At 34.3% G+C, this 10,757-nt stretch overlaps 2 protein-coding genes across 3 annotated transcripts; both read left to right on the top strand.

Moving 5' to 3' along the window:
- The first annotated feature begins 978 nt into the window (after positions 1–978).
- Positions 979–2,738, top strand: LOC107637683 (polygalacturonase-like). The gene is made up of 4 exons (XM_016341053.3): positions 979–1,440; positions 1,726–2,015; positions 2,115–2,343; positions 2,424–2,738. The coding sequence occupies exons 1-4, from the start codon at positions 979–981 to the stop codon at positions 2,640–2,642; spliced, it is 1,200 nt and encodes a 399-aa protein (XP_016196539.2). The 3' UTR covers positions 2,643–2,738.
- A 1,160-nt stretch (positions 2,739–3,898) lies between these two features.
- LOC107639140 (protein ROOT HAIR DEFECTIVE 3 homolog 2) lies at positions 3,899–10,337 on the top strand. Of its 2 annotated transcripts, XM_016342570.3 has the most exons (22): positions 3,899–4,300; positions 4,385–4,451; positions 4,544–4,646; positions 4,801–4,871; positions 5,064–5,127; positions 5,206–5,271; positions 5,558–5,605; positions 5,714–5,776; positions 5,862–5,918; positions 6,132–6,290; positions 6,523–6,591; positions 6,669–6,760; positions 7,043–7,121; positions 7,486–7,651; positions 8,054–8,178; positions 8,273–8,535; positions 8,713–8,809; positions 8,917–9,078; positions 9,160–9,264; positions 9,379–9,473; positions 9,558–9,654; positions 9,965–10,337. In XM_016342570.3, exons 1-22 carry the CDS (start codon positions 4,147–4,149, stop codon positions 10,079–10,081), a joined length of 2,319 nt encoding a protein of 772 aa, XP_016198056.1. In that variant the 5' UTR covers positions 3,899–4,146; the 3' UTR covers positions 10,082–10,337. The 2 variants fall into 2 exon arrangements, with proteins under 2 accessions (XP_016198056.1, XP_020976737.1); XM_021121078.2 differs by lacking the exon at positions 5,862–5,918 and having other exon boundaries at positions 3,964–4,300.
- Positions 10,338–10,757: the final 420 nt, after the last annotated feature.

Below are 10,757 nucleotides of genomic sequence, written 5' to 3'. Positions count from 1 at the left end.
ATTGACTTATTAGAATATAATAAAATAATAATAATAATTAAAAAATATAAAATAAAATATTAAAATTATTAACAAATTTTAATATAAATAATTATTAAATATTAATAATGTATAATTAATTACATAATATTTTTTAAATAATTAAAATATATATATATATATATATATATATATATATATATATATATATATATGACATTAGAATGCCCTACGTTAATATATCTGACCTCTAAATGTACTCTATTTTAAAATAATATGATGATGAGATAACGATTAAAGATTTGCAGAATTCTCCATTGCTTTATTGGTACTATTATTTATTTTATGTCAAGTTAAGTTATTTTTACACTGTCATATATTGAGTACATACCAAAACAAAAAGAAATACTATTCATCCTTTAAAATATTATTCTCTAAATTTAATTATTTAATTACGATAATTTTAATTACTAATTTTTTAATTTTTTAAAAAATTGTATTTATTGAAATTTAGTTTAATTTTTATATTCTTTAATTTTCTCTTATTTTCAAATTTTTATAGTATTAAATTATTATTAGTTATTTTATTTTAAAACGTTAAAAATATTTTTAGAAAAAATATGCTAAACTAATTAATGAAAAAAGATTGAATGGAGTAAAATTTGTGTTTTGAAATATTTAAGGAATATTTGAGATGTGTTAAAGTTTAAAAAATTTTAAATTGAATTTTTAAATTTTAATTTTACTCCAACTGTTTTTCAAAATTTGTATTTCAAATTAAACTGTTTAAACTTTAAAGGATAAATTTAAAGGATAACTCTGCAAAACAAAAAGCACAAGGCATATGAGAAAAATGAAAGAGAACTAACCCACAGTCCGCAAAGTAGGATGCACCGAAATACTGAGCTATAAATATTCTCGCAAACCGTTCCACCTTCCCACTACCTTACATCTTCTTTCAAATCTCCCTCTCAAAGAACAAACTCCTTCTCCAACAAAATGAACCCAGCATCAAAATCTACTCCCATTATTATTATTATTCCTCTTCTTGTTACTGTGATCTTACTTTATTGTATGCCAAATGCTGCGGCAGCCACATTCAATGTGCTCAACTTTGGAGCCAAGGCGGACGGCCGCACGGACTCTGCCAAGGCTTTTACCGGTGCTTGGGCCCAGGCATGCGCCTCGACGCAGCCTGCTTCCATAGTGGTGCCGCCAGGCAGATTCTTGGTTGGCAGCATCACCTTCAGCGGCCAATGTGCCAACAAGGCAATCTCATTTGAGATCCAGGGCACCTTGGTAGCTCCCTCTGATTACAATATTTTAGGAAAAAACGGCAACTGGATAGTGTTCGAGCACGTTGACGGCGTATCCATTCGCGGCGGCTTGCTTGATGGCCAAGGCACTGCCCTCTGGAATTGCAAGAACTCCGGCAAGGGTAGCTGCCCATCCGGAGCCACGGTACGTTGTTTAATTAAGTAATTTCATGAAAAAAAAACGAATTTGGTTCTGAAGTGGAACGGTTTTCTTTTTCTGCAACTGCTCATTGTAGTTGCTAGAAGTTGAAGTGGTGAACTAAATATTAATTATTACTAAGTGGAAGAGTTGGTAGTAATAATGTTAAATAAGTTTTTCATTTGGTGTATATATTGAATTTGTTGTTGCAATTTCAATGCTGTTCCATTATATGTGTTACTTCAGAATTCAGATCATTTGAAAATTTGATTTGGTGTGTGTTACATACAGACACTGCTGTTCAGCAACTCCAACAACATTTTCATTAGTGGATTGAGCTCATTGAACAGCCAATTGTTCCACATAGTCATCAACGTATGCCAGAACGTTATGGTACAAGGCGTCTCTGTCACCGCCGCAGGAAACAGCCCTAACACCGACGGCATCCACGTCCAAGGCTCCTCCCACGTCACTATCCTCAGCTCCAAGATCCGCACCGGCGACGACTGCATCTCCATCGGTCCTGGCACCACAAACTTGTGGATTGAAAACATAGCATGTGGTCCTGGCCATGGAATTAGGTAATAATAGCTAGAACAATAGTAATAATAAGAAACTAAGAATAATAATGTATATATGATTCCATGAATTAATGTTGATGGAATTGAATTTAATTACAGCATTGGGAGCTTGGGAAAGGAACTGAAGGAGGCTGGTGTACAAAATGTGACGGTTAAAACGGTTACATTCACCGGGACTCAAAACGGAGTAAGAATAAAGAGTTGGGGTAGACCCAGCACAGGATTTGTGAGAGACGTCATTTTCCAAGACGCAATCATGGTCAACGCTCAAAATCCCATTCTCATTGACCAGAATTACTGCCCGGACAACGAGGGCTGCCCCGGTCAGGTTAGTTCCAGAATCCAGAGTCTTTTTTGGGCCTATTGGGCCTACGCTATATAAAAGACTGATTTTGTTTTTCTTTATAGGCCTCTGGAGTGAAGATCAGTGATGTTACATACAAAAATATTAATGGAACATCAGCGACAGAGGTAGCTGTGAATTTTGGTTGTAGTCCAAAGAACCCATGCAGTGGCATAAAGTTGGAAAATGTGAAGCTCACCTACAAGAACCAAGTTGCTCAAGCTTCTTGCGTCCATGCCGCTGGAACCACGTTGGGTTCAGTTCAACCAGAGAACTGTTTATAAATTAAAGTAAAATGTGCTAGAGAAGAATGCACTAAAAACTCTACGGAGAAAAACAGAAAATTCTTATTAAGATTCTTATTATTATCGATTTAATTGTCCTCATAGTCATAAACTCAAAGGATTAGAGAGGCATATAATTAAGTTTAAAGTGTATCGCTATCACTAATTCACTATTCACTATAATATAGTTTTTTTATTTACTGGGTATACCCATCATCTTCTAGTACAAATACCCGGTTCATTGTATGGGCCCGTGGCGTTTGTGTGAAGCCCATTGGGCTGAAACGGAGCCTGGTCATACAAATTGATATGGGCCGTAGAAAGGAGATATGCATCATATACTTATTTGTAGCGTGATTGTATTTCTTCCCAAGTATATTTATATAATTTTATTATATGGAATTTCTTCTTATTTTCATGTTTAAATTTGTTTCTATTCAAATTAAGTAGAGACTTTGCTGGCTCGTGAAGAAGGTGAACAACTGAACATCAAAATGATTTATTAATATGACATAAATGGGAATGGAAGCATGTTAGTGTTTTCGGTGGATTTGATAAGGGAAGCGGTACAGAAAGATAGAAATGCAATCACCGCAATGTACAATTAAAATACATGGCAAGCGTATTAATACTTTCTGACCTAGTCTCACACGAATTATATTTGATTAACAATTGGATTCTATTCTCACAAAAAAAGAAAATAAAACGAAAAACTCAATTATAATTGTGGATAATTAGATAGTTTAATAAATTTACGGAGAGAGTAAATTTTAAAAGGGTAATACTAGGTAAACAAAAAAAAAACCGCTAGAACTTGTCTTATTTAGCATTAATTAATTGTCGCAACAATTAATAAATGCTAAATAGGCTGTTTTTGGCTGATTTTCTTTGGTTACTAATCATTTTCGATTTTAAAAAGAGTTTTGGCGCATTTTCCTTTAAGTAATATACTGTATTTAATAAAAAGTCTAGTAATTGCATAAAAGTTGCTCAATTTTAATTTATTTTAATATTAATTAATTATATTAATATGAAATATTTGAATTTAGCTTATATACTTTATTTATATTTTGTATATTATACTTTTTGACTTAAATTTGGTTACATATTTTCGTATTAACTCAATGTATAAGGCACACAGCATCCACCACTGTTAAGTGTTAAGCTTTTTTGGTTTTTCCTTTGTATTTTCGGGGTTCATGTCGTTTCAGTCTGTTTTAAATTTTGATTTTAATTATTGAATATTTTTTATCTATAGGATATAGGATAGAATAGAATGTTTCCTAAAATGGAAGTAAAAACAAGAAAAAAGAGAGTAGTCAATACTCAATAGTGACAGCTTGAGGATGTAGACGTGGCAGTTAAAGGAAAAAGGAAGCACGTCAAGCTTAAGACAGAGAGGGGGAAGGAAAGAATGAAGAATTTTTCTTTGCTTCCATTCCTTCTTCTTCTTCTTCTTCTCAAGTTGGAATTTGATTTTGATTACTGTTCGGTATAGCGCACGATGAAGGAAGAAGATGATTGTTGTTGCACTCAACTCATCGATGAGAAAGGTAACTTCAACGTTGATGGCCTCCACAGCTTCATCACCAGCACTAACTTCTCTCACTGTGCCCTTTCTTATGCCGTCGTTTCTGTCATGGGTCCTCAAAGTAGCGGTAATCTACTTTCTCTTCTTTCATTCACTCATTTTCTCAACTTTCATCATTCATTCATTAATTCGTTGTTCGACTCATGAGCAGGAAAGAGCACCTTACTCAATCATCTTTTCCACACAAATTTCAGAGAGATGGATGCATTTAAGGGAAGGTTAGCTCTTTATCTCTCCAAGCTATTGAATAGAGACATGAGTACAAATAACGTTTCTTAATTGAATTTGAATATCGTGTGTGTTGTTGTAGATTTCAAACGACCAAGGGGATTTGGATAGCCAAATGTGTTGGGATTGAACCATTCACAATTGCTATGGATTTAGAGGGTACTGATGGAAGAGAGAGGGGTGAGGTAATCTATTCTCTCTTAACAGAATCTTCCTATTAATCACCACAATATATCATTGAGATTATGAATAATTGTTTTTACATGTTTGTATTGGAGCTCATCATGCATGCCACAACTCCATCACTCCTGTTTTTGTGGTTTTAAACCTAACATACAGGATGATACCGCTTTTGAGAAACAGAGTGCTCTTTTTGCTTTGGCAATATCTGACGTCGTTTTGATAAACATGTAAGTCTGATCATGAAATGTACATACAGCAATCTTTGCAAATCCTGTTTTCCTCATTTCCTTTTGAGTTAAAACTTAAAAGTAGTAGTTGGATTCAAGAGTAAGTGAAAAATATGAGAAATTTGGAGGCTAGACAAACTTGAATTCATTTTGAATTATTGTTCAATGTTGAAGACTCCTTCTTATTCACAGGTGGTGTCATGATATAGGCCGGGAACATGCTGCGAACAAACCACTTTTGAAAACAGTTTTTCAGGTAGCTTTGCAGCCATGAAGAAGTCTCCTCTAGCTGATATTTAGTTTTATACAATTTAGTCTTTTCTTTTATCTGTAGGCCATGATGCGTTTATTCAGCCCGCGCAAGACTACGTTACTTTTTGTCATTCGTGATAAAACAAAGGTATATAATACTATTTTCCTTTCTCGATGCTACATATATGAAACCATTCATGAGCCTTAACCTAACAGTTATTTGTCCTTGACAAGGGATCAAGCCTTTATGATCAATTAGTCTTAGGATCATTAATTGCTTCCCATTCTTCTAAATAAAGTTGAATTTTTCACAAGGTAGAGTAGTGGTCTCTTGCATGAACGGTTTATTAGATATATAGTCCTTGATGCATGAGAATGTACCCGTAGTTCTTTGTTTTATTTGATGTTGATCATTTTTCTGGCAATCTGTGAAGACCCCATTTGAGCATCTGGAGCCTATTCTAAGAGATGATATCCAAAAGGTGATAATTTTATTTCTTCCAAGTTTCTGAGATTTTTCTTTCCTATGGTTCTTCTTTTTCTTCAGCGGCATTTTAATTTATCTTGTGACATCAATATCTATTCCACAGATTTGGGATGCAGTACCAAAACCACAAGCTCATAAAAATACTCCTCTTAGTGAATTCTTTAATGTAAGAAGACTCTCTTTTCCCCAGCTCTTGTGTCACTTTAACTGTTGAAATTTGTCATATGTATGATAAATCATTTGAAATGAAGGTGGAGGTTACTGCTTTGTCAAGCTATGAGGACAAGGAGGATAAATTTATAACAGAGGTACCTTTTTTATGGGACAGTTCATGGGTTCTAGTAGCTTGTAAAGGCATACTGCATTTACCTTGTGCTGGAATGGTTTCTTATTCATCCTTTTTTCAAAACATTGTCAAGGGTTCTTCTTGACATTGTTCGGCCTATAACTGTCAATGAAAATATTGAAATTCCGAAATCTATTTGGACTTCTTCCGCAAGATTCTTTCCTTTGTCGTACAGGTTGCTCAATTGCGGAAGCGTTTCTTTCATTCTATATCACCTGGAGGTCTTGCTGGCGATCGGCGTGGTGCTGTGCCAGCTTCTGGATTTTCTATTAGTGCACAGAATATATGGAAAGTCATACGAGAGAATAAGGATCTTGATCTTCCAGCTCATAAGGTTTTTTATGATCCTATTTGGAAAAACTCATAAAATGGGCTTTTTTGCAAATTTGAGAGGTATCCCTTGCTAGATTATTTAACAGATAACGACTACAGCACATTTATTGATCTAAAGGTGGATACCTCTTTATTTTCTCGCATTCAAGACAAGGTTACTTCCTTACAAATCTAATTTTTGGGATGTCATGTCATTGTGCATTGGTTTTAAATATTACCATTTTATTTAAAAGGTGATGGTTGCCACCGTGCGTTGTGAAGAGATAGCTGATGAAAAGTTTAGCCGCTTGTGCTCTGATAAGGTGCTCATCCGTTCCCCTCTACTGTAAGTTGCATAAGAAGTTCTTGAAAACTAATATCATGCAATGAATTGGCTTAGGTTTGGTTGGCATTGGAGAAAGCTGTTCAACAAGGTCCAGTACGTGGTTTTGGGGAAAAGCTGAGCTCAATTATTGATGCCTATCTATCACAGTAAGATCCAGTTCTGTTGAAATTTAGTATTTAGTCGATAAAATTATGTTAAATAACTACTTGACTTGCTGTTTTATGTTGTACCTTAGTAAAAAAATATATCTGCTGTAAAAGCAAGAAAAAATATATCAGTGAATTAGAAGTTGGTAATGTGTCCAACTTGTCATTAGATCCTCTGTTTTGTCGATGGAGAAGTTTCCATATCATAGTTTTGGATTACTTTGCGTCTTCTAAAACTTTTATATTTCTTTCTAGATATTGCTGATAACATGTTCTCAACAGATATGATGCAGAGGCAATGTTCTTTGATGAAGGTGTGCGAAATGCAAAACGGCAGCATTTGCTGTCCAAGGCACTTGATGTGAGGCTTCTTGTTCATAGAGTCCTATTCTGAGTTAATTATTTAATTCAGTTTTGATCTAATCAGATGACTTTTGCAGCAGCCCGGTGCTGATTACAATTCCATAATTTATATGTTCCAATAAACATATTTTATGCATTGCTTACAGTATTACCAGCTTACACATTTAATATGAACTCTTACAGATTGGTCATAGTGAAACCATCTCTCCTAAAATCTTGAATAGTTAATTTAAAAACGCTTTGATGTTAGTGATCTGATATTGGATTTATTTAACTTATCCTTGTGGGAAATATACTTGTGTTTTTGAGCTTCCATGAGTGGTATAGTAAGATTTATATTGTTTTTATTGTCAACTTTTCAGTTTGTGTTCCCTGCCTATTCAACAATGTTGGGCCATCTACGTTCTAAAGCTCTAGATAGTTTCAAGATTAAATTGGAACAATCACTAAACAGTGGAAAAGGTTTTGCTGCCGCTGTTCGCATGTGGACTCGATCATCTATGCTTGAGTTTGACAAAGGATCTGCTGGTAACATAATTCTTATGCATAGTACTGTATACACCAAAAATTTTGAATAGTATTTAAAATTTTAACTTTTATATTCAGTTTATTGATTTATAATTTTAAAATCAATCCTTTAAATTTGAAACACAATCTCTTGGTAACTTCTGCAATTCTTTAATTTCATATTTTCTCTAACAGATTGAGTTTTAGTTTTTCTACGTCTTTGGATCCATCTTTTTAGTTCTAACTGCTGAGTATGCTTTCTGTTTCTTTTCTCTAGTGTTTATGAATATTTCTTATATGAACATACTTTATATTAGCTCTCTATTTTTCTACTTTGTTAACGTGAAACTTTTTATACTATCACTAAAATGCACGCTCCTAACGATTGGATTTTAATATTAATAATTGCTTTTTTATCCCCAGATGCTGCTGTAAGACAGGCTAGCTGGGATGCTTCCAGAGTGCGAGACAAACTTCGTCGCGATATTGATTCACATGCTATGTCTGTGCGCGATGCAAAATTATCTGCAATAATGAATAATTTTGAGGTCATATTGCTGCCATAATGGAGATTTAACTGGTTAAGCTCTTTGGATGCATGTAATCTCTATCAACACTAAAGTACAAGTATCTTGTTCGCAGGAACAACTGGCCAAGGCCTTGGTTGATCCTGTGGAGTGCATATTTGAAACTGGGGAAAAGGATACCTGGCCTTCAATTCGAAAACTTCTTAAACGTGAGACTGAAGCTGTTGTATCTGAATTTCTGTCTTCCATTTCTGGTTTTGAGCTTGATGAAGAAACAACTGAAAGAATGCAACAAAGCTTAAGGGACTATGCAAGAAAACTGGTGGAGAACAAAGCAAGAGATGAAGCTGGGAAGATTCTTATTCTCATGAAAGATAGGTAAAGATTGTTTTATATAAAGCTCATCCGTGTTGTTCATTTGGTATGTTTGGTGAGTGCTGTTGGGTTTGTATTTATACATCATATCTCGTACACAATTTTCTTCTCTTAGATGAATTAATGCATTCATATGTTGGATTAATTTGTTGGTTTGTTGGTTCTTGGTGTATCTTTTAGGTTCTCTACTGTCTTCAATCATGACAATAATTCAATCCCTAGAGTTTGGACTGGGAAGGAAGATATTAAAATTATTACACAGGAAGCTCGCACAGTGGTAATTTGTGCAAACTCCAATTGTTTCATTGTGCTTAAATTTGAAATTATATTGGAAATTACTCGTCGCTTGGCCCATATAAAATGTATTTTATTACCATCTGTCAGTCCCTTAACCTTCTATCGGATATGGCTGCCATACGCTTGGATGAGAGGCCAGATCAAATTGACAGTATACTCCGTTCAGCTCTCATGGATGGAACTGTTTCTGTTGCATCTTCAAGGAGAGGAGTTTCTACTGATCCACTGGCCTCAAGCACATGGGAGGAGGTAGTACATAATAATATTTCTTTCTTCTCTGATAATGTTATAACCATCAGTATAATATTTACAAAACTACGACAAATGTAGGTTCCTCCAAAAGATACACTTCTCACTCCAGTGCAATGCAAGTCTCTGTGGAGGCAGTTCCAGAAAGAGACAGAGTATACAGTTGCTCAAGCTATTTCGGCTCAGGTAAGTTAGTAAGGTTTTGACTGTTGTACTTTTATGATTATGTTTATGTTCATGTTCCTTTCTTTAACATTGATGCTATTTCATTTCCTTCCTGATTTTCGGTTGTGGGTTCAGGAGGCGTACAAGCGAAACAACAATTGGTTACCGCCTGCTTGGGCTATACTGGCAATGGTTGTTCTTGGTTTTAATGAATTTATGCTGCTTCTAAAGTAAATATTACTTCCTATAACCTGAAATCTATCTTTTAAGTTAACTATTTTTGTTAATAGTTGCTAACGTTTTACTTGAAACAGAAATCCGCTTTACTTGCTGGTTACGTTTGTTGTCTTTGTACTTGGGAAGGCCATTTGGGTGAACATGAATATAGAAGGAGAGTTTCGAAATGGCACTGTGAGTAATAGTGAAACTTCTGTTTGTTATGGTTGTTTTTCTGTCTACTTTATTGAATTCATGGAATAACAATGCTATGTGCACAAATACACGCACTAGCTAAACTTATAAGATTGCTTGTCATGCCATCTTTTCATACATAGCAGCACATCACATAGAGGAAAAATTCATTAAGGATAAGAACAAGTATAGCTGACTTGTTGAAATTCATGTTTGCCATTATTGAGTTTAATTTGTTGGAACCATATTCCAACTATGGCAATGATATCAACTAGGGAAAGTGACCAGCATTTATTTTGCCAAATTGCAGCTTGCTGGGATACTATCGATTTCATCGAGGTTTCTTCCCGCTGTTATGAACCTTATGAAACGTCTCACTGAAGATGCTCAAGGATTTACATCGCCTGAAGGAATGAGAAATTCTTGAGTGCTTTTGGAGACTCATACATAAGTTATTACTTATTAGTGTAGTCATGACAAAATCTCTAAGGTTAGATCATAGGATATGGTCTTGTTAGTGTAAAAGAACTCTCACTATACAAACTTGACTCACAGGCAAAACACCACAAAGGTTCCAAAATATGAGTTCTCTACGTGGTAGATTTTGTATTACTGTATATATACAGTAGTTTGTGCTATAGTTTGCATATGTAGAATGAAATAAACAGTTATTTGAGTTCTAATGAGTAACTAACTTTAGGCAACGACCTCTTACGGTTGTGTTGGATAAAAGATATTAGGGAAAAGGGAAACTAATTTTTTCTCGGTCAATAATTAGTTAATATATATTGGTTGATATTGGATAAAAAAAAAGTTAGTTTCTTAACAAAACCAAAGTTTTTTTTAGTATGATTGAGTGAAACATTTTTATTGACGAGTATTAATCATGTATCTAAACGTAAATAAAAATCACCATGTTATATGTAGTTATGTACAAAACATTAATTACCAAATCATTCATCGGTATAAAGTATATATTGAAATACAAAATAAAAAATGGATTAAACAAAATTTGGACTCTATATAATAGGAATAATTAATGGATGGTAGAAAAAGGAGAGTTGTCTTTTGTGTATCAAGAAATGAACACTCGGAACCTACAG

Source organism: Arachis ipaensis, chromosome B4, assembly GCF_059453495.1.
Source record: "Arachis ipaensis isolate K30076 ecotype BB chromosome B4, ASM5945349v1, whole genome shotgun sequence".
NCBI lineage: Eukaryota > Viridiplantae > Streptophyta > Magnoliopsida > Fabales > Fabaceae > Arachis > Arachis ipaensis.
Note: the sequence above shows the minus strand (reverse complement) of the source record. Positions and strands in the feature narration are given on the sequence as shown.